This window comes from Phocoena phocoena, chromosome 6 (assembly GCF_963924675.1).
Source record: "Phocoena phocoena chromosome 6, mPhoPho1.1, whole genome shotgun sequence".
NCBI classification, from domain to species: domain Eukaryota; kingdom Metazoa; phylum Chordata; class Mammalia; order Artiodactyla; family Phocoenidae; genus Phocoena; species Phocoena phocoena.
The window spans coordinates 112,814,250-112,841,172 of NC_089224.1; the positions used below are offsets into that span (position 1 = coordinate 112,814,250).

Here is a 26,923-nt window from a genome sequence, read left to right on the forward strand (position 1 = left end):
AAACGCTTCTCGTGATGGTTAAGTCGGCTGCCCCCCGCCTCCCCGTTTTACAGGCGGGGATACTAAAGCGGAGTGGAGAGGCCCTGGCCGCCCTCCCAGGGCGTCTGCCCACCCTCACCGAGGAGCGCAGGAACGGCCAGGTGAGAGAGGCGTGTGACACTCGGCCTCCGGCGGTGGCAGCACAGCCCCTGCCCCCTCACGGAGCACACAGTACAGATGAAGAGGCAGAGCCGGCGAGAGGGGCCCCAGGACGCAGCTCCCCGGAATGCGTCCCCGCGTGCAGCGGGGTGGGCGAGGACCCCGGCCCACCTCCTTCCCGCCTGCCTCCGAACAGAGGGTGAAAACATTCCAGATGAGCAGCCCCCTGGGTGGGAGGGGTGGTGAACCAGGCCGCCATGCCCGGCCGGGCACCGAGGGCAAGGTCCTTCAATTTCCTGTGCAGGCCACACGGTGAGCACGGCCAGAAGACACATCCGTGGGCCTGGCATCATCCATCCTGGGCAGTTGGCCGGCGGCCCGCGGTGCCCTCCGCAGGGGAAGACCCTGGACGGAAACTACGGGCCTCTGAGGAGGATGACCCCGCCACAGGCAGCCCCGCGGAACCCCCAGCTGCTGACCCGCCACCGTGGGCCTCTTCAGCACCAGCTGCGAGACCAGGATGGCCAGCCTCCTCTACAGATGCGGGAACTGAGGCTCAGAGGAGCCGGGGGTCTCTAACGCCAGTGGTGTGCTTGGCCCTCCACCCTGCAGTGCCAGCGCCCCCAGCGCTCTAGAAGGCCCATCCCCCCCACCTCCCCCTCCCTCCCCAACCCCTGCAGCACCGTGGCAGCTTCCACGCATCCTGCCCAGCGAGCCTGACACTGACCAGCTGCCCAGCCGGCCTGGACAGGTCGTTTAATCAAAGCCTGCGATCAGCACAGCCTCTCCTGAGATCACTGGGCAGATGCACCCGCCCAGCCATCTGGCGCAGCCACTCTTTCTGACCCTGGACCCGCGCGTACCCCAGACAGAGGCGTGAGTCCAGGGCCCGGGGAAGGGGGCCCAGCAGTGCAGGAGGGGGACAGTGTTACGGGCAGAACGCTGGTGTGTGCTGTCAGCCAGCCGCCAGCTGTGTCCCTGCCCGACCCCCCGAGCCAGCCGCACTGCCCGCCTCTGAGCAGCCGTCCTGGGTGGGCACGGCCCAGGAGCTCGGCCCTGGGGGACCATGTGCAGAGCTGTGATCGTTGGGTTTACACCCTAGATACACACTCAAAGCGAATATAGCCAAATTCTCAGACACGGAGATACAGACAGCCTCAGGGGGGACCGAAGACCCAAACAGCCCAGCCCACCCGCGCTCACCTAGACTCTGGTCCCCGTCCCCTAATGCTCCCTGCACATAATGAGCCCCAGGGACCGAGAGGCCTCGGGCCCCAGCCCACCCCCTGTGGCCACCACCCCCCCCCCCCCCGACCAGCTGCAGCAGCCGGACACCAAGAGACACGGCCCGCTCGGTCCCACAGACCCTGAGACATCAAACCTCATGTGGGCATCGGGCCACCCGTGGCCCCCAGGTCAGGTCCCAGCCCACCAGCACACAGCCCACCAGAGGAAGCTGCTTCTCCCTCACCCCTTCCCTAGCCAGGCTCCTCAACCCCGACACACCAGCCCCCAACTTCAGAGCCCCCCCCCGGGCAGACAGGCCAGTCCCTGTCTGCTCTCTCCTGCCCCATCAGGGATGCCCCCCACTCCCCACTCACCAAGCCCACCAAGCCCTCCACCCCGGCCGGGTCACCCCCTGCCCAGAGCTGCCCAAGCAGGCATCCGGGCAGGGCACCACAGGTGGGGGCAGGCAGCAGCCCCAGGCCCGGCCAACCCCCTCTCCCGGGAGAGCCTCCATGCGGGCCCTCCTGGGCTGGGGCAGCACTCAGGGGACCCCCATCCCCACCACGAGTCCAGGGGCAGTGCAGGTCCCTGCCTGGTGGCAGCGCGACACCAAACATCACCCACCACCTCAGCACAGGCACTCCCTTCACTGCCTGCGACACAACTGGGTCTCTGACACGCCTGCCCCTCCCCGGAGCCTCTCTGCCCACTGGCGCTACACCGCAGCTCCCACTGGTGCTGGGCGGAGCTGGAGTCCGGGGCGCCCCTGGAGGCCGGGGGGCCGGCGTTTGGGCACCAAGTTCAGAATTCTACTCTCACTCGGGGGCTGTGAGCCCCCCACCCAGGTCCCAGCTGCCCCCCGCCCCAGCATCCAGCATCCCTGGGAGGCATCCTGGTGGGACTGGACACCTGACAGCGGATGGACCCCAGGACAGGGCGAGGGTCTGGATGTGCAGGAGCGGCCCATCTCAGGAAGACAGGTGAGCACCGGGGTCAGGGGGTGTCCCACCGACAAGAAGGGATCAACAGTCCCCGATATCAGCACGGGCTCCCCAGCCATGACCAACGCGGACCTGCAGCAGGGCGCTCCCACGACCGCCCTGAGCTCAGAGAGCACCCTCACTCCCACGGGGAGCTCACTGCCGAGCGCCCACCCCTCCACGGATGCTGTGCTCCCCGCACCAGCAGACGCCGCTCTGACTGCCCTACCGCCTGTTCCCACCCTCAAGCCCCTGCTGATGCTGACCGAATGCTGTACCGAGAACATTCCACGCTCTGACCACAGGCCCCAGATTCCCAAGTCTCTCTCCCAAGACCGGACGTCAGCGTCCCCGGCTCTTCCAATCTCCACGCGGCCCTGTGTGGCCTCACTGAGCACTCGGGACTCCGGCCTCTTCCCCCGCCAAGCCCCCCACAAACAGCACCACCTCTCACCAAACCTCGCGGGCACCCCAATTCCCAGAGCCCCCAGCCCTGGCCTGCTGGGTGTGGCTTTAACTGCAGCCCAGACCCACCCACTTCCCCATCCCCACAGCCGCCACCTCCTCAGGGACTGAGGACCCCACCCCTGCCCCTGGGCCTGGTCTCACCAGCAGCCAGGGCTCCCCTCCCCTGTGGGACAGGCCCAGAGCCCCACTGGAGCCCACGTGGCTCTGCCTCTCCCGGCACTACCCCTGTCCCCCCTGACCACCATCCAACACCAGCCTCTGCGCTGACCTGCCCAGGTCAGGCTCACTCCCACCTCAGGGCCTTTGCACATGCTGCCCCGGCGGCTGCGAAAGCTCTTCCTTCCCGTCTCTGCCTGGCTGCCCCTTCTCGTCCTACAGCCTCACCTCACGCGTCATCCAAAGTACCCAGGACTCGGCCATTATCACCGCAGGCCCCGTGCTCCTCTGGACGTGGGGGTGTGGAGGTCAGAGGCGAGCCCGGCTCTGAGCAGCGAGGCCACAGAAGGCTCCTCCAGGGCCCTCCGGCTCAGCGGACGCACCGACACTGTGACGGCCACCCCCCGCCCCCCAGCTCCCCTCCATCCGGGCGGAGGGCGTGCTGTCTGCCCCTGGGACGATGGAGGCACCAGCCTCTGCTGGGGGGCGCAGACAAATGCAGGCTGACCACCCTGAGCCCGCAGTTAATCTTGGTCAACAGCGTGGCAGGGGGCGGGGTGTCCTCCACCCAGTGATTTGCATTTTTATTAAATCACACAGAAAACTTAGACACATTATTGCCTCCCTCAGCCTTTAACTCCTTCTCTGCCCTGCACCGCACACAGCCACTCCGCGGTCTGTCCCAGGGCGACACCCAGGCTCCCGCCCCACCGGCACCTGCCTGTCGCCCGGCCAGCGCCGGCCCCTGACCCTCCCCACAGCCAGCCAGGGCTGCTCTTCACTGTACAGGGCCCTCCCCCCCAGCACAGGGCCCTCCCCCCCAGCACAGGACCCTCCCCACCAGCACAGGACCCTCCCCACCAGCACAGGACCCTCCCCACCCCAGCACAGGGCCCTCCCCACCAGCACAAGACCCTCCCCACCAGTACAGGGCCCTCCCTCGCCAGCACAGGGCCCTCCACCCCCAGCACAGGGCCCTCCCCGCAGCACAGGACCCTACCCACCCCAGTACAGGGCCCTCCCCCGCCAGCACAGGGCCCTCCGCCCCCAGCACAGGGCCCTCCCCGCAGCACAGGACCCTACCCACCCCAGTACAGGGCCCTCCCCCCCCAGCACAGAGCCCTCCCCACCAGTACAGGGCCCTCCCCCCCCAGCACAGGGCCCTCCCCCCCCAGCACAGGGCCCTCCCCCCCAGCACAGGGCCCTACCCCCCCCAGCACAGGGCCCTCCCCCCCCAGCACAGGACCCTCCCCCCCCAGCACAGGGCCCTCCCCCCCAGCACAGGACCCTCCCCCCCCAGCACAGGGCCCTCCCCCCCCAGCACAGGGCCCTCCCCCCCCAGCACAGGACCCTACCCCCCCAGCACAGGACCCTACACCCCCCAGCACAGGGCCCTCCCCCCCCAGCACAGAGCCCTCCCCACCAGTACAGGGCCCTCCCCCCCCAGCACAGGGCCCTCCCCCCCAGCACAGGACCCTACCCCCCCCAGCACAGGGCCCTCCCCCCCCAGCACAGGGCCCTCCCCCCCCAGCACAGGGCCCTCCCCCCCCAGCACAGGACCCTCCCCCCCCAGCACAGGGCCCTCCCCCCCCAGCACAGGGCCCTCTCCCCCCAGCACAGGGCCCTCCCCCATAGCCAAGGTCCTCTCCCCCCAGCACAGGGCCCTCCCCCCCCAGCACAGGGCCCTCTCCCCCAGCACAGGGCCCTCCCCCCCCAGCACAGGGCCCTCTCCCCCAGCACAGGGCCCTCCCCCAGCACAGGGCCCTCCCCCCCCAGCACAGGGCCCTCTCCCCCAGCACAGGGCCCTCCCCCCCCAGCACAGGGCCCTCTCCCCCAGCACAGGGCCCTCCCCCAGCACAGGGCCCTCTCCCCCAGCACAGGGCCCTCCCCCCCAGCACAGGGCCCTCTCCCCCAGCACAGGGCCCTCCCCCAGCACAGGGCCCTCTCCCCCCAGCACAGGGCCCTCCCCCCCCAGCACAGGGCCCTCCCCCCCCAGCACAGGGCCCCCCCCCCCCAGCACAGGGCCCTCTCCCCCAGCACAGGGCCCTCTCCCCCAGCACAGGGCCCTCCCCCCCAGCACAGGGCCCTCTCCCCCAGCACAGGGCCCTCCCCCCCAGCACAGGGCCCTTCCCCCCCAGCACAGGGCCCTCTCCCCAGCACAGGGCCCTCCCCCCCCAGCACAGGGCCCTTCTCCCCCAGCACAGGGCCCTCTCCCCCAGCACAGGGCCCTCCCCCCCAGCACAGGGCCCTCTCCCCCAGCACAGGGCCCTCCCCCCCAGCACAGGGCCCTTCCCCCCCAGCACAGGGCCCTCTCCCCAGCACAGGGCCCTCCCCCCCCAGCACAGGGCCCTTCTCCCCCAGCACAGGGCCCTCCCCCCCCAGCACAGGGCCCTCCCCCCCAGCACAGGGCCCTCTCCCCCAGCACAGGGCCCTCCCCCATAGCCAAGGTCCTCTCCCAGGGCCCAGCTCTGGCCAGTGTAGCCAAGAGGCAGTGCCTCCCCCACCTCCCACAGCGGCCTTGAGTCAGGCAAAGCACCTCCCCCTCGGACCTGTTTTCCCCCCTGTGACATGGGGTCTCGCAGGCCCAGCTATGACCCCACCCTGACACCGTCCCAATGGGGAGGCCCCGAGACCTCCCACCACCCCAGGCTCCGCAAGCCTGCGGGGAGGCGGCAGGGGGCGGGGCAGCGGCAGTGGGGGCTCGTCCCTGGGCAGCCCAGCCCTGCCCCCAGCCGCCTTCTTCCTTCACCCCCTCCCCGCGCTGAAGGCCTGGGGAGGGGGCGCCAGGAGTTGGGCAGGTCCCACAGCCCCTGGGAACCCCGAAGCCCCAGCGCGCATGTCCCCGTCAGGGGACAGACAGGAGCCCTGCCAGCTAATCGCTTGCAGGATGCACAGGGCCTCAGGAGGAAAGAACAGGCTCGGGTGGCCAAGGGTGACAGTGGGCGGAACCAAGGCCACGGCAGCCCGGGGGTCCACGGGGGCGACACCCACGCGAGACCAGAAGGAGCAACAGTGGCTGCAGGGCGACCCGGGGAAGGGCACTCCGAGGCAGGAACAGCATGTGCAAAGGCTGTGAGCAGGGGAAGGGCTGGGAACATTCTAGCAACAGGAAGCAGATCGGTACAGCTGGTCCCCCGGGGGGAAGAAATGAGAGACAGGCCCGGGGCTGGGACTTCACCCCAAGGACCACGGCAGCGTGGGAGGGGCATAAAGACCACAGCGTGATGAGGGTCAAGTGCTTCAGAACGAGTGAGCAAAAAAGCACCTCCAGGAGACGCTGTGTGGCCCGACGCCATCACATCACTCTGGGTGTCACCCCCACGTGCCCCACCCCGACAAGCCGCCGCCCCCTACTGGCAACACGGTCCTTACAGGGCAGGTGGGAAAAAGACACCATCAGACGCACAAGGCACGGGGTCGTGGGTGTGGGGGAGGCCCTCCTAAGGGGGGCATCAAGGAGGGCTTCCCATAGGAAGGGGCGTCTGAGCACAGCCCGCCAAGCAGGTGCGGCACCACTGCCACCATCGCACCACGCAGTGCGCTCATCTGTGCCAGGAGTTGACCCAGATTTAGTCATGAATGAACCTGGCCGAGAGTCGAGTCTCTAATTACTTTTCACTTCCCCTCATCATGCATTATGCATTGACAGCCAGCGAGCAGGGAGAGGGGACAGGAGGTAAAGCACACAGCACAATTAATTTCAGCTCCAATTGTTCTCTCCCGCCTCGCCCGCCCGCCCTCCCCGCTGCGGGGGGAGAGCCTTTCCTAGCTGATGTTTCACAAATACCTTAAGGGGTCAAGCAGGCGACCGCCGGGGGTGGGGGGACACCAGAGCTGTTATCAGACGCTGGCACATCAGAGCAACAGAGACGCATCCCCACCAGACCCAAGCCCGTGGCCCTGGCCGCTGCCTGCGGGAGGCCACTGAGGCAGGGACAATGGCTTCTCGACCCCCAGGAGCCAACCCCCCTGGCTGGCCAGCTCCATTCTGGCCCCGGGCCATGGCTGGAAGGGCCCTGAGCCTACCAGGTGCCCCACCGCTGACGGCCCAGGGGACACGAAAATCCCATCTCCAGATTTGGCCCAAACTTTCAACATCCTTCCCAGCAGCCCCATTCCTTGGGCGGAACCTCAGGTTGCGCAAACATCAGCTCTGGGACCCCAGCGGGAGTAGGTACCCCCACCTGACAGGTAAGGAGACCGAGGCCTCTGCCCAAGGCCCTGTCAAGACTGGGCGCTCACCCGCTGGGGCGCATCCACTTCCATCTTCCAGGCAAAGAGGAACCACCAAATGCTCTACCGAGGCGGAGAGCCCTCCTGTTCAAGCAGCCTAGGCAACAGGCCCCGTGAATGGCAGACCCCGACTCTCCACACGGCCCAGAGCCCCAGGAGGCAGGCCCACCCTCCGTGGCTGGCATCGCTCCCCCGCTCGCCCCAACGCCACATCCACTGTCTGACCACGGGGCCAGCGCTGACGCTGACGAGGGCTCGAAGCCCACATCCGTCACCCCCTGCAGGGCGACGGGACAGCGGGCACTGTGGCTGTGGGGTGGAGAGGACCTAACCCCAGGGGAGCGTCCAGGAGGAGGCCTAATATATGCAGACACCTGGCAGAGCAGGAAGCTGGAGGGTGAAGGGGCAGCATGGCAGGACCCAGAGGAGGGAGCAGGCGTAGCTCCTGAGGACAAAGGGGCGCAGGGAGGGCAGAGGAGAGCAGGGCTAGGCGGCAGTGAGAACTTCATCCCGCGGGCACTGGGGAGCCACAGAGGGTGGTGCACCGGGGAAAGGGCAGTCCAGCAGGGCAGGGAGGTAGGCCAGGAGCCACGGCAGCAGTGGGCCCCGGAGCCCAAAGCTGGCTCCAGCCCCAACCCAATCTCCTGCCGGGAAGCCGGGCAGGAACCTAGGGCTCGACTTCCCACCTTCACAAAAGAAATCTGGGCCATGGGTGCCCCGGGTCGGGGCTTCTGTCGAGAGATCCGGTCTCCCCCGCCCTACAGCTGCTGAGTCAGAAGCCCGGGGCGGCGGCGGGGGTGGGGGAGACCCAAATCACACCCCCTTCCAGCAGCGCAGGCAGGCAGCTGAGCACGCTGGCGCCCAGCTCCCCCCACCCCCGGGCCAGACCGGAGCTCAGACGGCCAGCTCCCGGGCCCTCCCGGCCCCAGCACCCCCTCGCCGGGACGTAAGCCACAGCATCCTCACTTGTCAGCACCGGAAGGGACCCACTTGGGGCCGGGGACACGGAGGCCTGGGGCAGGACAGGGTGGACTCGTCCACGCTTGGCCAGATCCCCTCCTGGGGCACGGAGCAGGGACCCTCAGAAGGCAGGGACGTCGGGCGCAGGCCTGGGGACTGTTTCAAGGTGGGGTGGCCCTGGAAGCAGGCTGCTGGGACAAAGAATCGGAGCAGCGGCAGGGCGGGCCCGCCAGGCAGAGGGAACAGCAGGCGCGAAGGCTCAGAGGTGGGGGACACAGACGGCGCGGCCCAGCAGGGACCTCTCGGGGGCTCTGCTCCGCCAGTGGGGCCCCAGAGGGAGAAGACTGCCAGGTCTTCGAGGAGAGCTGACAGGCCCGAGCACCCCACTCTGGTGGGGCCACGAGGGCCGGCAATGGGCCCGTGAGTGTTGCAGGCAGGAGGGCAGAAGGGCAAGAGGGAGCCGGGGACGTCACGTCTGCTGACCGAGCCCCCGCCCGCACCCAGCTTTGGGGAGGAAACGCTCTTTCCCACAGTTTCGAAAGATCCTCTTTGCTTGAAGAAGCAAACCCGGAATCACACCGTTCCACGGCTTGGGGCCGTGCTCGCTGGGGCTGGGGCACTGGTCCCCCGAGCCCGCCCACCAGAGAGCCACCCACCCGAACACACTTCCCTGCCCAGGACATTAAGCAGGGAAAGGCCAGTGGGGACTGGACAAGGGGCTTAACCCCCCAAGTCCGCGTCAAGGCTGCACCTGGCAACGGCTCTCGCTTCCTGGCCCTGGGAGATCCCTGGGCCCCAGAAGGTTCTGGAACCAGCGGTCCCTGAAACCGCCCCTCCCAGGGAAACACTTCCTCCCAGGGGAGAACTCCCGCATCTCCCCCCATGGCCCAGCCCATCACTGGGTGCCGCAGAGCACTGAGGGGCAGCCCTTCACAGGCCCCCCAGCACCAGAGCAAGAAACTCCTCTCCCCGGCCTGCAGCTGCGACACTGAGGGTCAGGGAGGCCCCCAGCCACCGCTCTTCCCTGCTCCCCGGCGAGAACTAAAGTTCCGACCCTCCTGAAGTTCACCCTCACGACCACCCTAGGAGTAAGTGTCATCACCCCACTCCACAGATGACAAAGTCCAGGCTCAGAGAATGAGATGCTGCCCCAGGTCACACAGCTGCAAAGGGCTGAGCCGGGACCCGAACCTGGCACGTGAGTCCTCCCCCCGCAGCACGCCAGGGCCACCCAGCCCACACGTGGCTTCCCAGGCTCACAGAAGGAACCCCTCACCAGAGCACTGACAAGGCAGCCCCACCAGCCAGATGGCCCTCTGCCCGTGCCACCTCCCCAGGGCGGGGCAGGTAGAAATCCCATAATCTCTAGGGCCTCTCCAGGGAGGAAGTGCCCCCCCACCCCCGCCTGGGCCACGGGATTCGGTTTTCTGTCCTCTAATCAAGAGATTCCCCACAACCCTGGCAGCCACACGTGCACGCACCCCCAGACACCTCCAGGATCAGCCCAGCCACAGCACTCACGCCAGGAGGAGAGGCCACCTCGGCACAGGGCAACAGCCACGGCCGGGTCCGGCTGGGCCAGCCAGGGCGGGAAGGGCCAGGAGAGGGGCCGGACTGGCTCCTCCCTCAGCGCCCTCCACCGGCCCCTCAAGTCAGAATCCCAGACCTACCAGGTCCGTCTGGGCACTGCTGGGGCTGCCCATGCCAGCCTGGGAAGCCCGCCCAGCATCTAGGGGGTGGCAGAGGGTCCCAGGTACCAGTGGGGCTCAGCAGGCACAGGGTCCAGGATCAACCAGCCGCTTGGCACCTGCCTTACTGCCAACAGGTGGGGTGACGGGCACAGAGCGGGCACCTCGGCGCAGAGGAGGACGGGGCCGGGCCCCGGCCTTCCCACCGAGCGTGTGTCCTTTGTCCATCACCACTCACCTTGGCAGCCCTTCCTGACCCGCAGAGCCCTGTGTCCTCAGGTGCCAGCAGCACGCTGGGGTCTCACCCAGACTCACTGGTCCATGCTCTGACATGGACACTAAGAGTGCCGGTGAGATGGACCTGTCTGCGTGGAAAACATCTGCGTCCCACGTCCCCGTCCCGGCAAGCAGCCCCCCAACGTCAGGACCACGTGGGCCTTCTACTCTGACCTCACAGCCCCTCGCCAAGTGCTCAGGCCCGCAGCAGGTCCGGGATAAACCCTGCCTCTCGGCCATAATGGCTGGGCCAGTCCTGCCCAGCCCCTCCCCACTGACGGCCTGGGGCAGACAGCAAGATGCAGTGTTCCCAGCTCGGGCTCTGGGGCCCTGGCACCTGCGGGGCCTCGGCAGTGGCACCCTGGTTCTCTGCACCTCAAAATACACGGGGTTGGCGGCCCCACGCCCACAATCTGTGCTGGGCCTCTGAACCCGGGGCCTCACCTGCAAAGGGAGAGTGCAGTGGGCTGGCACCAGGCCACTTGGTGGACCGCAGCCCACCGGCCCTCCACCTGAACCCCAGCCCCACCCAGGCCTGGGAGCCACGGCGGGCCTGACCCCCAAGGTCAGGACCCCCAACCGCCAAATGCTAGCACAGGGCCCAGCCGTGCCCACGCAGGCAGGCGAGGGCCCCTCCGCCCCAGGCCGGGTCGTAAGCCCTTGGGGAGACGCCCCCAACCTGGGGTTTCCACGTCCCCCGCAGCCAGCAGCACCCATCACAGGAAGACCTTGCGGGGCCAGACCCTCCAACACCCCACCCCCACCCCGGCCCGGAGGCGGGCTTGGCACACCCCCCTTGGCACAGCTGGTCCCTCAGAGGGTCGGGCCTGGGCCGCGGCAGATACAGTCTGAATGAGGCCAAGCCCAGCCCTCCCCTCGGGGCACCCTGCCCGGCCAGTCAGAGGCAGAAACACTGAGTATTTATTTACCCTCATGTCCCTGACCCACCCCACCCAGCAGATACACCCACACCGTCACCCTTTCTCCTCTGTCATGAGGTTTCACCCCCAACCTCAACTTCCAGCGGAGAACCAGGCGAGAATGGGAGGAAACTGAGTCATGAGCTGGGGTACAGCCACTGCCACCACACACTCCCCACAGCTGGCCCCAGGGGGTGGAAAGGGGCCACCCTGCAGAACTCTATACCTGGGGAGAGAGTGAGCTCCCTGACACCGAGGGTGTGCAAGCCACGCTGCTGAACCGGGGTCTTGCACACACGCTTGGCTTCCCCAAGGCCCCAGGCCCGAGCCAGGAAGCCGGGTGTAGACTGGAGGGCGTGGGCCTATCTAACCCAGAGCTGCTAAAAAGAGCCAACGGGGAAGTAAAAATAGGAAATAAAAATAAAATTGCTCCAGCCAGCCCTGGTTGTTTGTGTAGGAAACACTGCATCTCCCGGCCCAGCAGGGCGGGCTCAGCTCTGGGCCCCTCCCGGACGAGGAATGTCTCTCCCCGCATCCCCCCTCCTCCCAGGACTTAAGCTGTGCACCCTGGGCAGGAAGGAAGTGCCTCCGAGAGGGATCCCGAGAGCCGGGTTCAAATCTCAGCTCTGACACTCATCAACTGTGGGACCCTGGGCAGGGAGCTGGGCCCCCTCCCAGGGCTGCAGACCCCCACCCTGCCCTGCCCGAGGCTCCGGCAACACCGGCCCACCACCTCCTCTGCCAGGTTCCCCTCCGGGACCCTCTCCATCTGCCCCGAGGTGGGCAGTCAGGAGATAAGAACACCAGACTACAGTGAGGACCAGACCTGGCCCTCCGCGCGGCTCAGAGCTCAAGTTCCGTATCCACACAATTAGAGGAAGTCTTCCTTCTCATCCTTTCCTGCTGGTCCTTTCCAGGGCTGGCATGAGGCTCATTCTCACTAAAGTGTGCATGACTGACCCCGGCTTCAAGACCGGCTCCTTCTCCCAGGGTGCAGAACCCCACAGAAGAGAAGGCACCCCGGCCAGAGGGCCAGGCTGCGGCTCACACATCCCACGCCCCACCCCGCCCCGCCCTTGGCAGGCCAGGACCCTCCACCACCCGCTTCATTCAGGGAGGCACTTGCTGGATCAGCGCTCATCGATTGGCCACGTCTGCCGAGGGCGCCGCTGAGAGGGCTCGGGAGAGCTGCAGGCCATTAGCGATGCTGTGCAGCCGGGCCCGGGGCAGTGGGGCACCAGCCGCGGACGAGCGCTTCCACCCACCGTGTACCTCTTCAGAGTACCCTTGTCGCTCCCGCGGCCCCTTCGGCCCCCACCACTGGGTCTGACATTCGTCTAACGCCTCGCCCAGGCCGGGGAACTGGGGTGAGCCCTGGGGGACCGGCTGGGGAGGTCTGGGGGTGACATGGCTGGTCTGATCCAACACCGGTCCAGTGACCCTGCCCGACCTCTGCGCCCCACGTGGTTCTGGTTCCAAGTCCCCAAGGAGGGTCTGGGGAGGATGGGGTCCCTGAGGGTGGGGGTTGGGGGCAGCACACGCCACTCCCAGTCCTGGCCTTGCTGCCCAGTCCCCTCCGGCCCACAGACCCTCTGAGCTGGCCAGAGAGCCCGAGCTGGGGGTTCCACGGGTGAGAGCACAGGACAAGAGAGCAGACCCTGGGCCCTCTGGCCTCCAGGTCCTGGGGGCCAAGCCCGAGGTCAGGGACGCCAGCAGCCCACCCAATATAGGCGCGCGGGCCAGCAGCCACCAAGCACCGAGCGAGGAGTCCAGACAGCCAGGGATACGACAGGAGTGACGACGGTCATTTCAGAAACCAGGCAGGGGGTGTGTGTGTGCGTGTGTGTGCAGGGCCAGCCACCAAGAGGGGCTGAGGGTCAGCAGTGGAGGGAGGTCCGGGGCAGGCCATCTCCAGAGCCCTAGAGGGATTCCCTGAGACCCCCAGGTCCCCACGAGGCCCGTTCACTCCCCCAAGGCCATGATCTGCCTGCCCCCTCCCCTCGCCCAGGGGCCCGGGCAGAGCGCAAGGCCTGGCCTCGATGCAGGACGGACATGACGGCCGAGGGGGTGGGGGGCCCCGGCTGCCCCTCCAATAACGAGCTCCATAGCTTATCAGCCACGTGCAGGACCAGCGCGGGCTCGGGAGCCATCCCCTCCCCCCTCCGGTAGCCGGCCATGAGAGCATCCCCGCTGCCCAACGAGGAGACACAATAACTGTCCACAAGCAGATACGTCTCAGCAAAGAGGTGCGGGCAGGGCGGCTGCTGCAGCCGGGAGACACACGCGGGGAGCACACCTCTCCCGAGACCTGCAGCCAGCGAGGGCACCGGGAGCTGCGACCTTGCCCCGTGGCCCTGGGACTTGGGGTGGGGAGGGTGCCAGCCGGGGTCGGAGGGGCAGCGCCTGGACTGGGGGGTGGTCAACCTAGAACCAGAGCTGCCCGCGGTCCTGCAGCCGGATCGCAGCCCGGCAGAGGAGGCCCTCTGAGCACCACGGCGTTTCCTTTTTATAAATCCCATCCCACGCCAGCCACGGGAGCCAGGAATAAGTCGGCAGGGATCCAACGCCCAGTGGCAGCCTGTCCCAGGCCGGCGGCTGTGCCCGCACGCCTGCCCACCCTTCCAGCCTGGGAGGGAAGCCCAGAGAGGCCTTGGACATCTCGGGCTGTGCTGTGCACTCTGCCTGCAGCATCTCCCGTACTCTCAGGCACCCAGGCTCCCATAAGCCCCGTCTACACCTGCGGAACTAAGCTGGGACCGCCAGCCAGGCCGTGGGAACGTAAGGCACGTGCTCCAGACTGCCCAGCTGCCTGGGCTCAGGTGTCAGGCTGCATCCTACACCAAGGTCCTGATTGCCCCCCCCAGACCTTCCTCTAGAGTTTTCCTCATCTGGTAAAAGGCACATCACCCTTCCTGTGCTCAGCCCAAAAGCCCCAGACCACTTCTGCCTCATTACCACTCCCCCGCCCTGCCCTCTGCCCCCCGCTTCTCACACAGCAGCAGAGCCTCCTACCAAGCACAGGCCAGACGCCACCCTCCCTGGCCCGGGACCCTCCAGTGGCTCCACCTCCCCGGGGCAGGGGTTCCATAGGCTTCTCCGTGCTCTCTGATTCCACCTCTACCCTTTCCCCTCACTGGCTCAGCTCCAGCCACACAGGTAGATTCAAGGAACTCTGAGTGGGAGGCCTCAGACGGACAACACTGACGTGCGGATCCGAGGACGCAGAAACTGACTTCTCCCAGGCAAACTCCTATGCATCCCTCACAACCCAATTCAGACAGCCCAGCCCACTGAACAGCAGGGCAAGCTGATGACCCTTCTCCTGTGCCTGCCCCGCTCCCAGTAGTCCTCCCAGCGCCACACTCACACCGTCCCCTCCCCCACAGTGAAAGCAGGCGTGACCACACTTGTCAACCACGAGTGACCTACCCTGATGCACATTATCAGCCCCACTTTACAGATAAGAAAACTGAGGCCCAGAGAGGTTTTAAAACTCTGGCCCAAGGTGACACAAGTGGTAGTGTGGCGGCGGTCCACGCCAGCCCCTATGACCCCAGGCACCACTCACCATCTTGGGGGCTGAGCCTCACCCAACGCTGCCTCCGCAGGGACCAGCAGGTCCAGGCGTCTGCAGACAGACAGCCGGTCAGACGGACAGAGGCATGAACAGACGGCTGGCAGGTGGGAGCTTTGCTCTGAACCTCTCGGCCAGGCTTTGATTTCTACCCTCTCGCCCCACCGGCCAAGTTTCAACAAGACGTACTGAGCAGCAGAGGAAGGAACCACGTCTCGACACAGGCAGTCATCTGGGGCTGAGGACCCCCCATGCTGCATCAGGGCGCTGAGTCCACGGGACACCCAGGTCCCGTCCAGCAACAGGTGGCAGCTGCATCTAAAGGACGCAGAGCAGGGGGGGGGGAGGCTCAGCCCTGGACGGGGACACCCACGGTTGCAACCCCGGCCTCAGGCTCCCCGAGGGCTTTCCAGCTGCCATCTGGGCCCAGAGATCCTCCAGGGCAGGGTCTCCATCGATGGCTCCAGGCTCTCCCTGCTACACGCCCAGGAATCAGCACCAGGGTAGACACACAGCAGGACTTCCCTCCCTTGAAAGTTGGGACGGACCCCCAGAAGAAGGGTGATTCAAACAATGATGCCTTTCAAAGTCACTTTGCAAGGGGTGGGCTCCCCCCCACCCCATGACGTTTCTCTAGTGGAGGGGGTGGGGGAGACATTTCCAGAAAGCACTAATTCAGTCAACAAACGCTTTCTGAGGCTGGTGCAGCGCCTGGTGCTGTGCGCTCGGCAGCCAACTAGACCTGAGAGCCAAGCCCATTGATGGGCAGGGGTGCTCGGCGGTCTCAGGCCCCGCGGGGAAAGAGCCGCGCCCGACTGGCGGTGTCTGCCAAGGGTCCCGGCCGCGAAGCAGCGGCATGCCAGCCCTGTACTTCCCACCTCCGACTCGGCCCAACATCCTTCCTTCCATTTCACAAATGAGGAAACCGAGATAAACAGGGAGGAAGTAACGTGCTCCAAGTCACCAAGTTCATGTGCCAGAGCCGGAAGGTTCGGGCCACCCATCCCCCGTCAGCGGTCTGCAGGGATCAGCCTCTTGGGGGCAGAGGCTGGCGCCCCGACCTTTGCCCAGGGAGACAGAACAGGGAAGGGGGAAGGCCCTGGCTCCCCTCCCTGCTGTCCGCACCCCTCCGGCTGGACCCAGGAAGGTGGCCACCAGTGCCGCCCCGCCCCACCCCAGGCTGTGGCCCACCTCACCACCGTCTGAGCTCAGAGTGGCCTGGCACTCACTGCCCAAGGCCCCCACCTCCTAGCCCTCCTCCTGACCTTGGTCCTGGGCAGAAAGTCCAGGAGCAGGGGCGGGGCGGGGGCAGCTCCGCCACCTCCTGTGGACTCTGGCCCCAGTAAGAGCCATTTTTCTCAATCCAGGCAAGGAGCGGGTGAATCGAGGAACCATCAGACAGCCCAGCACTCCTGCAGGAGGTTCCACGAGGTGGGGGCAGGGGCACTTCGGGGATGGACCAAGGGATGTGGGGACAGACAGGCGGGTGGGGAAAGGACCCCCAGCTACTCCACCCAGAGAGGGGCCCAACTCTGGCCACTACCCCCAGGAGCCAGAGCTCCGAGCTGGCGTAAGAACACAAGGTGGGCCAGCGTGGGCCACGCTCCAGACCAGGACATCCCAGGGCCCGGGAAGCAGAGGGGACATCGGGCCCGCAGACATCGGGCTCAGAGGGGCTGCCTGCCGCCAGGCTGGGGGTGGCCAGGTCGCGGCCAGGCCCACTCCCAGCCTTACCTCCTCCCAAGGTTAATCACTCCCAGAGCAGCTGACCACACCCCTCACGCTCACGTGGGTCCTCACCAGCACAGGCCGGTAAGCAGCCATCAAGGGGCCAGGTAGAGGAGCCTGGCCGTGCCGCTGGATCCTTCTGAAATCCTCCAGGGACAGCCCACCCAACAAACTCTTATTTATCCCGTAAAACCTAACTACAACATCACCTCCTCTTTGAAGCCTCCCTGACTTCCCCAGGCAATTTACAGGTGGAGCAACTGAGACCCAGAAAAGTAAATTTGCCAGCCCAGGGCCACACGGTCCCCAGCTCAGAGCTGGTACTCATTCATCACACCAGCACGCTTTGAACACAAGAAAGCCAGAAAGCAGAGTGAGCGGTGCCTGATGCGGAGGGAGAGGCTGGAGGGTCACGTGACACTGAGCAGAGGCCCGAGCTCCACACAGGGGCAAGGGGGGCCCGCGGAGAATTCCAGCTTGGGGACGTCAGGGCCCAAGGAGAGAAGGGGCCGGCCCGGCCTTGGGTGGTGGCTGGCGTGACAGCACCTGCAGCTCCCCTGCCCCCGCTCTGCCCAGCCCCCATCAGTAAGATTATTCCCCCCCGACATGCTGCTTTACCCCCAAACCGTCTCACCGTAACACTCCCAGGTGAAAGCCAGAGCTGGACCCGGCGGGACTGACCACACTCCCCACCGCAGCCGACTTCCTACCTCCCACAGCTCAGATCCTGTCCCCTCAACAGAGGGAGGGCACGGAGCCACTTCCTGAGGAGGGGATCCCCAGCTCTGTCACCCCAACTGCAAGGCCACCAGCTCAGGGGAACAGGGCCAAGGAAGGGAGGAGCAGAGGCCTCTGGTAGCCAGAGGGCCCCAGGGAAACCGAGGCCCGCGGGGAGAAGGGACCTGCCCGGGCACGCAGCGAGCTGCCCAGAGAGCCAACTGGACCGTCCACCCAACCCTGGGCTGGGCTGCAGCCCTGCAGGGGAGGGGCCCTCCTGCCGCCCGGAGGCGGGGGAGGGGTGACCACCAGCCTGCCCGGGGGGGCAAGACAAGGGGGTTCAGGGCACACCCCAAGAGCTCAACCATACAGGTCTCTCCTGGGAGCAGCAGGGACAGCCTCTGCTGAGGGCACCCCAAAGCTGCTCCCGATGAAGCTGGGTCACGGGGGTACACAGCCAGGGCACCTTGGGCACATCCTTCAAGCTCCCCAAGACTGAAGTCCTCATCCCCAAAATGTGGACACAACAGCCCCACCCCAGGGCCTGTCCACGTGGAGGGCACTCAGCCCAGGCCACCACCCTGCCACCGCGGCCCAATGCCGCCCCATGCCGGGCCCGGCCTCTGAGGGCCAAGCAGCCAGCAAGGTGGGTTCTCTGGACAGGAGGCCTGCATCTCCTGGAGAGCAGGGGCCGGGCTGGACCACCAGCCCCTCGCCAGGGCCCCAGGCGCATCCTCCATGGCGTGGGGTGAGCTGCCACTGACGGCAGTCGTGGGTCACCTCCACCCCACTCCTCAATCATGGGCGCTTTCCTGGACGGCTTGGAGCCCACCGTGAGCACTCCCTTGGCTGACCCTCCCGTGTCCCTACGAGGCTGCGTCGTCACCCCGCGTCCGAATGAGAAGCGGCGGAGCTGAACCAGGGCAGCCCGGCACCCCGTCCAGAACTGAGCCCAGCGCCCCGTACTCTACTCAGTCGGCTCACAAGCGAAAGACCACGCACAGCCTGGCGGGAAAAGCTCTCAGGCTGCCGGAGGACACGGCCCCGCAGACCGGAGGGAGGGGACCGGGACAGGGACCTCCACGGAGGGGCTCGGGGCCCGCCGCCCGACGGCGCCTCCTCCAGAGGGCCGGGCAGAGGGCCTGTGAGTGCAGCGACTCCGGCCACCTGGGCTGTCACCACCTGACCTCTGCCCGGGGCCAGTGTGGACACTTAAGCTAAATTGGTCAATTACGGGATACTTAGATCCCTCCCCGGGGCTCCCCAGCCTCCCTCGGTTCTGGGCCGCAGCACCAGGAAGCCAGCTGAATCAGTAACCTCATTACAGCCCAGCAGCCGCACCCGGGGCCGGCTTTGAACTCCGCGGGGTTTATCCATGACCACTGCAGGATTTACACACGGCTGGCCCGGGCCCAACTTGCTCTCCCCTCCCTCTCCTCCCCTCCGCGCAGGAGGCTCCAGGCTCAGGACGGCCGCGGCCTCTGCTGAGATCCATCACCACCGGCCCGGAATCCTGGGCACAGCCAGAGAAACCGAGGCACGGCGAGACACCACTGTTGCTCAGATGAGCCCATGGAGGCGCAGGGGTGCCGGGGCCAGGCTCTGGGTCACCGGGAAGCAGACCAAGGGCTCCTCTTTGTGTCCCCAGCCCCAACTGACAGCGCGCCCCACACCTGTCTCAGGAACTCGGGACCAAGGGCCAGCCGTGAACATCTCACGAGGAGGGACCCCAGGGCAACAACTCACACCGAGGCCCTCAGTGGCTCCAGCCCCACAAGGCCCCCCAACATCCCATTTCCCAGACCCAAGGTCAATCCCCACCCTGGTCCTCGAGTCCTTGCTCTGACCCCAGGAGGCCCGGTCGCCCTGCCCCGGCACAGACAGCCCATCCCCCAACTTTGGTGCTCTGGGCCCGACACGGCCTTCCGGGACTGGGCTCAGCCCTCTTGACTTCCAGACTGTTCCATCACCCTTCCCAGAGACCCCAGGCCCCCTCGCTGAAGCCACTAGCGCCCCAGGCCCTGGACCGTCTCAGATGATGTAATGGCGGGCCCATGGGGTGGAGAGCACGTCCCCAAGGACAGGCCAAGGGCCCACGGGCCAGAAGGGGAGAAGGGGGCAGGAGAAGAGCCAGGGCTGGGCAGGAGTTGGGGGGTGGGGGGGGTCCTCTCCCAGCCCCGTGCTCAGGGAGGTGAAGATCTCCAACCCAGTGGCCCAGCCTGACCCCCCCGCCAGGAAGCCACTTGGGGTCCCCGCCCCCAGTGCAGGCCGCTGTGCTGAGTTCCAGCCAGAGCCCACTCACAGGGGCACCTACCCCATCGGGCTCCAAGCCCGCCCAGGACCCTTCTCCTCCAGCCCAGCCTCTGCACATAGCTGGAGGCCTAATTCCGACCCCAGGGCCCCGGGGCCCCTCCTGGTCACCGTGTCAACCAGCCAGCTCTCACACAACACGGCCTCTCCTAGCTCCGGCCACACGGGCTGCTGGGCCCTGTCTCGGCTGACCCTCCACCCGGAGCGCCCCTCCCCCTGACCTGCCGCAGCCCTGCCTCTGCTTCAGAGTCCACGCCAGGACTGGCTCCCACAGGAAGCCCGGCCGCCCTCCCGCTCACAGCCAGCTCCGGCCCAGCCGGCGCTCGGCAGGTGCTCCCCGAGCGCCGTGGGGACTGAAGCCAGCCAGCAGGCCCGAGTCCTTCTAAGGAAAAGCGCGTTGAGACTCTATGATGGGAAGGCCAGGCCCGTGCGCGTGTCCGTACACGCGTATTTGTGTGCGCGCGCTCGTGGGAGTGGGTGCGTGAGCGCCCGTGCGCGCGTGTGCACGTGTGTTCGTACGTGTGCGTGTGTTCACAGCGGTGCACCTGTGTGCGTGTTGTGCGTGTACGCGTGGAGGCGTGCGGTCACGTACACGCGTGTGCGCTGCCCACAGGGAGTGCAGAGATAAGGGGACCAGGTGTGGCTGCCCTCGCCCAGTACCCCCACCAGGTCCCTCAGGAATCTGCTGCCAGACAGCTCTGCCCTGGCGGGGCGAGGACGGGGACCCCAGGCCACGGGCGTCTCGAGGCTGCGCCTCTAGCTGTCACCCAGCCCGTGGTTTTCCAGTCCATCAATAATACCCTCGACCCTGCGCCACCCCCAGCCGGGGACAATCCCGGAGGAGGTTCGGGGTCTCTACTCCCCAGAGGACCTTCGAGGGGTGAACAGGGACAGAACGGGGACAGACGGGGACAGCGAAGCTTCAACCTCCACCAAGTCTCGCAGAACAAAACGTTCCCTCACCTGAGGGCCCGACACGCATAACAGGGCTCCCGGGGAGCCAGGACGGGGCACAGACCCAGGCCCCGCCAGGAGAGCGGCTTCTGAAGAGGCCACCTGACGATCAGGAGGTCGGGGGACAGCGGCGCCACCCCAGGGACTGGTCCTGGCCCAGCTGGTGCTCAGGCCCCGCCACTGGGACACCAAGGTGCTGAGAGAAAGCAGGCAGGACCGTGCAGAGGCTCAGCGCGGCACAAAGACCGCGACGGACCTCACGTTTCCGTGGGCCCCGCGAGGCTGTCACGAGGTCCTCGCAACCGGGGCCCAGGGACACAGCAGGCGCCCAGGGAATGGAGCCATCATGTCCTCGGGTGGACGGCACAGTGCCCCGGACACGTCAGAAGAGATTTCGAGACATGGGACAGACGCGGGCCAAGGAGGCCCATCTGGCTTCTGGAGACCAAGGAAATGGGTCCCTGAGCGGCCGCCCCGTTCACTTGCTTCACTCACGCAGGGCCGCGGGTCCCAGGCGCGAGAGGACACACAGACGTAGGGACACAGGACAGACAGCGCCAGGCACAGGGCAGGCAGGGCCCAGCTGCGGGGCCTAGAGCGAGCGCGCGGCTGCAGCCGCCTGAGCGTGCGCACACCGCGTGTCCCCACTGTCCTCCGCGTCGGCCGGGCCAGGTTTACTGAGCCGCTTTCTGCTCCGCCACGCTCACTCGGCGGCTGAGCTAGACGACTGCTTTGTAACTCTAGGGTGCAATTTCTCCGTCTGTGAGGCACTGGGGCACGACTGCTCGGAACATCCCGCCCCAGGCTCGGTGGGCGCGCGAGCGAGGCCCTCGCCCCACCAGCTCCTGCGGGCCTCGGGGACGGTGCACAGAGCAGGGGCCGCGTCGGTGCTCGCTCCGCGCGGGAGACGAGGCCGGGGGCGGCCCTCCTCTCCAGCTGGGGCCCCGCAGCCCTGAGAGCAGCAGCCATGCCTCTGCTTTGTGCTCCTGTTTCAGCCTAACACTCGAGAACCGGGCCACTCACTGATCCAGGCAGGGGACACAGGGAGGCTCCGGCCACGGGCCTTGCCTTCGAAGAAGGGCCGTCAGGTAGACACGCCCCTGAAATAAGATGGGCTGCCCTTCCGCCAGCACCGTAGAAGGGCCAACACACGTGTCCATTTTACAGATGGACAGTTAAGGCTCCGAGAGCCCGGCAGGCAAGCCACACACACAGGCAGCAGGGACAGAGGACCCGATCCCCAGTGGCCTGACCACCAGCCCACAAGAGGACATGGTCCCCCAGGAAGGTGCAGCTCCCAGGGTCTGCTCCCCCTCTCCCCGGGAATGGCCGGGTCATTCGAGAGAGAGCAGGTAGGGGGAGCAAGTGACAAAGGGGCCTGAGGAGGAGAGGAAGGGAGAGTGAAGATGGAACTGCCCCTTGGAAAACGTAAGCAGTGCAGGCAGGGGCGGGGAGGGGCCCGGCCCTCTCCCCGCACCTTCCATAGCATCCAGGTAACAGACCTGCACCGTGCACGTCAGGGCAAAGGTATCTGATCCCCAAGCAGACCCCCAACCTCACCAGCCACCCAGGTTCTCAAGGGCCTGCACCCCTGCCCATCCCTAACCCTGCCTGTAGTCAGCTCCCATAGGAACAGACCCGTCGATGGGACACCTCAAGGCCCTGGCCACCAGAGCCAGCTAGACAAATTGTGACAAACTAGGGGTGGATGAAAAGGGAAGGTGGATCAGGTCTTGTCCTGAGCCAGTTCAGTGGCCTCTGCTCTGTCCTACGGACAGCAGCTGAGTCGGGCCCAGGAGCCCTCCTCTCCTAGAGGACGGGCCTTACTCGAGACCACTGCCTACCGTGGAAATACACCAACTGTGGAGAGAGCCCGGGCAAGCCAAGAAAATGAAAGTCCGGAGGCAGCTTCCACCGGCTCTGGGCAGGCGTTTGGGGCCTTCCCCCCGACCCCACACCACCTCCTGTGCAGCCACTGTCTGTCCCCCCTTGGCTCACCGAGGGGCCCCTCTCCTGATGCCAGAGCCCGTGGTACCCACACCCAGCCCCATTCTGTACCACACAGTAATCCCACCACCAGCCCCCAGAACGGGAGACAAGGACCACCAACCGAAACCCGCCCACAGAGGCACAGAGGGGGTGGGGCAGGGGCCGGGGAAAGGCAGGCAGAGGGCCTCCTGGAGGAGGCCCAGCTCCCCGCAGGCCCGGAAGGACAGGCACAGCTGGAAGAGCTGGTGGAGCTGGGATCAGGCCCCCAGCAGCTGCCCCGGGGCGAGCAGGGCTGCCCGCTCAAGTCTGCCAAACCCCAGCTCAGCGCTGCCCGCCCGCACGCCCTCCGTGGCTCCTCCTGGGGGTCCCCAGCTCGCCCCACCCATGTTCGGGCAGAGTGGGTCAGGGCTACACGCTGGGCCCAGGCACAGCAGACAGGCAACCGAGCCCAGGCAAGGATGCAGGCCAGCAAGGCCACGGCCACGGCCACACCCATCTGAGGGCTGTTTTTCTCACCCTGACACTTCCCCCGACAACAAACAGAGCCCCCTCCAGAGTTTACCAAAACAAACGCCCCAATAGTCAGCAGTGCCCAGGCCAAGACAGGACTGCCTCGCAGGCCGGACTCCAAGCCCAGCCTCCAAGCCCAGCCTCCAGAGAGACACATGACCCTGTTATTTCAGGAGGCCCCGGAATGTGCTCTATTTTGGGTCCCGAGGGCTCTGATGTTACCAGATGCCCCTTACCAGGGCTCCAAGCTCTCCCAGGTCCCCAAGAGCTGCCCAGAGGGTGACCAGTGGACCTCCTGCTCTGCTACTGCCCCCCACCCTTCCCCGGGCAAAGGGGCTACTAGCAGCCAGGGGTCTGGGGTCTGAGACCTTGGGACACTGCGGACTCAGCCTTCCAGTCCCACTGTCCATCCTGATGCCAGCGCACGTCTCCCCTCGACGGGCACGGGCACTGGTCCGCCCTGGGCAGTGGCAGCAGGGGCAGGGAGCAGGGGCTGCCTTGGGCACGTTCCTTGGCCTCCAGATCTGTACCTTGGGCTCATCCCCGCCCCGCCCCCACTGGAAGCCTCAGCAACTGGGAGACTCCCGGGCGGGTGACAGCAAGTACCCCAGCCCACCGAGCCCCAGGCGATGGGTGCTGGAAGGAGCAGGCCCTCTGCCCAAGGCCCCGAAAGCGGCCGGACAACCGTATGGGGCAACGCCACCTGCCCAGCAGCTCCAGGTCCGCCCTGGGTCGCCAGCCGCGCCTGGACAAGCCGGGCCTCCTGATACTGACCCCCAACGAGGGATTAGGCCGTGTTGACAAAAGGGCTTAGGCAAGTAGCCGCTTAAATGGACCTTCAACTCCACTGGACTTCAGAGCTGCTCACAAGCTTAGAAAAAAATAAAGTGTAATCAGAGCCCAGGGCTCTCCACTCAGGCCTGGGGCATGAGCTGCCTGGGAGGCCACAGGCTGAGTCAAGGAGAGAAGCTCCCCCAGCCAGCCAACTTGCAGCAGCGGGGGGGGGAGGGGGGCGGCGGGGCGCAGGGGAGGGGGGTGGGGGTGGGGGGTGTGGGGGGGAAGGGGGAAAGGTGCGGGGAGGAACACAACACCTACCCAGGTTCCTGGGGCACGACCTTTCCTCTTCACAGGAACTCCAGCACAGCGACCCTACAGCCTGGACCCTATGTGTGCTGACTCCCAGGACCCTCCCAGGATGTCAGACACTGGGACCTGTCCCGCTCCAGGTACCCAGCCATGGCCCTGCCTCATCGCGGGGGCCAGGAGGGGAGCAAAGGCAGAGCTGAGCGTTCTTGGTCCAGAGGGATGCTCTGTATGTGCACACACGTGTGCAAAGCTTTAACGGGGGACAGGAGAGGCTGTCGGCCTCCACGGGGCCCCGCCAGGCCCACGCCAGGCCCAGCAGTGGCAAGTCAAACAACTCAGCTTTCAATCCTGCTACACACACACACACACACACACACACACACACACGGTCACCATGGGCTGGGGGTTCAAATCCGAAATCCATCACTTTGTAGTCTGTGGCCTCAGTCGCTCTCAACCAGGTTTGTCATCTGCAAAATACGCATAAGCACCCACCCTGGGGGCTCTGGGGAGGAAGGAGGGTGCTCAGCCTGGTGCCTGCAGAGGTCTTCGCTGTACAGAGTCAGGGAAGGAGTCTTAGCTTTGACAAACTCGGAACCCTGCCCCTGTCACCCTGCCGTATGCCCCTCTGTGAGCCGGCGCCGAGTGGAGCGCTCAGACCCTCGCCCAGACATCCCGGGGAGGGGGGCCAGCTCCACGCGGCTCCCCTCCACCTCCCCGTCTCACCAAACATCCCTGCAGCTGTGCTGAGTTCTGGCAGCCAAGCCGGTGGCCAAACTGCACCCCGGGCTGCAGGAGGGTGGGCAGGCAGGAGGGGCAATAGACCGCGGGTTTCATTCATAATCAGCTGCTCTAATTTCCATTCAGCACAAATCCTTCACCCAGCCTGACAGCCTAGCTGCCGGCCCCACCACCAAATTAATATCCTTCCCGGGCTCATTTATAAAGTCTCCCCACCCCCTCCCCCCTTCCCGGCCTCTCACTGGCTCCCAAACCCTAGGGAGGACGACGGCTCGGGGCACCCGGCCATGCCCCCTCCTCCTCCTCCGTGGGTCCAGGCCTTGAACTGGAGAGCAGTCCGGGGCAGGGAAGCCACTGGGTGGGATGGCAGCGGGAGAACAGGAAAACCGGCCCTCCGTACCTCTAGGGTGTCCACCCCAAGTGCAGGGCCAGCTCCAGAGAACGCCCGGAGAACACTCTGGTGCGCCAGAGTGAGGGGCCCCATTTCTGGAATGGGGCCCCAGGTTTGATGTTCCCGGTCTTACGGCCCCTTGGCGACCCTGCCCACCCGCGCCCGGGCTGCTCTGGGGGAGGAGGAGTCCGGAGTGTTCCAGGGCCGGCGGCCTGCTGGACTCGGCAGCCCAGGCGGCGGCGCAGAGGCCGTCCCGATGCCAGGGCGGCTGAAGGCTAGGAGCGCACAAGTTGCGCCGCCCCGCTGGAGGTGGGCGCCCGGGCGGGGGTCGCGGGCCGCTGCCAGGAGGGGCCAGGAGCCCCCCGCTTCCAGCCGACCGGCTGCCCCTCCGGCCCCGCCGCCCGCCCGCTGCCCACTCCCGCTCCGCCACCAAGTCGTCGGCCCGGCGCGGGCCGGGGGGCCGCCAGCCGCCCTCGCCCCCTCCCAGCCCGGCCGGCCCGGGTAAAAGTTGCTCGGCCCACCCGCTCCCGCCCGGCGCCCCAACTCCGCGCGGGCAGGCTGGGGGCGCGGGGCTAGCCGGGGCCCCCGCGCGCGCCGGGAACGCGCCCCGCCGCCGCCGCCCCCGCCGCCGCCCGCGATCACTCACCGAGCGGCAGGAAATGTTTGGTGTCCATGTCTGCGGCGACCTCGCGGCGGGAGGCGGACGAGCGCGGCGGCCCCCGGCGCGGCCGGCCGGGCCCGGGCGGCGGGAGCCGGCGGCGGCGGCGGCGGCGGCGGCGCGCGGAGGCCGCGGCGCGGCGAGTTGTTGCAAAAGTCGCCCAACAATGTAAACTACTTGTGCTGCGCGCCGCCGCCGCGCGCCCGCGCCCGCGCCCCCGCCGCGCGCGCCCGCGCCCCGCTCCGACCGCTGCGGCGCCGGCGGGGGGGCGGCGGGGGGCCCGCGACGGGCGCGGACTCGGCGCAGCGCCGCCGCCCGTCCGGCCTGCGCGCCCGCCCGGCCCCGCCCGCCCGGAGCGCACCCCCCGCCGGTCCCCCCCGCCCGGCCGGAACGGACCGCCCCCTCCGCGCCCCCACCTCGTCAGCCCGGAGCGCGCCCCCCGCCCCCCCCCGCGCGCCGCCCGCCCAGCCGCCGAGTTGCGAGCGAGCAAGCAAGCGGTGCAAACTTGCAAGTTTCCCTCCACCAGGGGTTCCCCGGAGCCGCGCGGGGGCGGTGGGGGCGCAGGGGCGGGGGGGGGGGGGCGGTGGGGGCGGGGCGGGAGCAGTATTCCCTCCCCGGCCTGCCCCAAAAAAAACCACCCGGCGGAGCAGGCGGAGAGCCTGGCTGGAGCGACCGGCACGGCCGGGCCATTGTCTGGGCGGCCGCACAAAGCGGCCGGCCGCGCTGCGCGCCGACCCTGGCCGGCACGTGGGGAAACTGAGGCCCTGAGTGGCCGTGAGCCCGGACGCGGGAGCACAGGCTCGGCTCCGTCATCTGGGGAGTGTTTTATTTTCTGGAGCCCCCAGTCCGCCCCCGACTTTCACACTCAGGGCAAGCAGAGATCGAAGGGCACCCCGGCCCCGCCCCCACGGACCCTCCGCTGGCCCCCCGGGAAGGAGGGGCTCCCGTTTCTGCTGCCCTGTGGCCCTGGCTTCTGGGAGCCCTCTTTAAAGGCACCAGGCTGGGGACCAGCTGCCGGGAGTTGGGTGCTGACTTAGTGGCCGGTGGCTATTTTTACGCCTTGGACAGTTCTCTGCCCTGGCTTTTAAATTCATGACTTGTTTGTTTAAAAGCGAAAGGAAGGACGCCTGTCCCGACCGCTCGGGCTGCTGGAGTTGGGGCTTCGGTGTGAGTTACCTGCGCGGAGCCGAGCCTCCTGAGCGGGCGCAGGCCAGGCGCT

General features: G+C 67.1%; 1 protein-coding gene across 1 annotated transcript in view; it reads right to left on the reverse strand.

Annotated features, from left to right (window-relative positions):
- Positions 1–25,858, reverse strand: part of RXRA (retinoid X receptor alpha) — a 95,784-nt gene extending 69,926 nt beyond the window's left edge. Inside the window, exon 1 of the mRNA XM_065879836.1 lies at positions 25,693–25,858. Coding sequence (XP_065735908.1) covers positions 25,693–25,720 — 28 coding nt within the window. The 5' untranslated portion in view covers positions 25,721–25,858. The remainder of the gene's footprint in view (positions 1–25,692) is intronic.
- Positions 25,859–26,923: the final 1,065 nt, after the last annotated feature.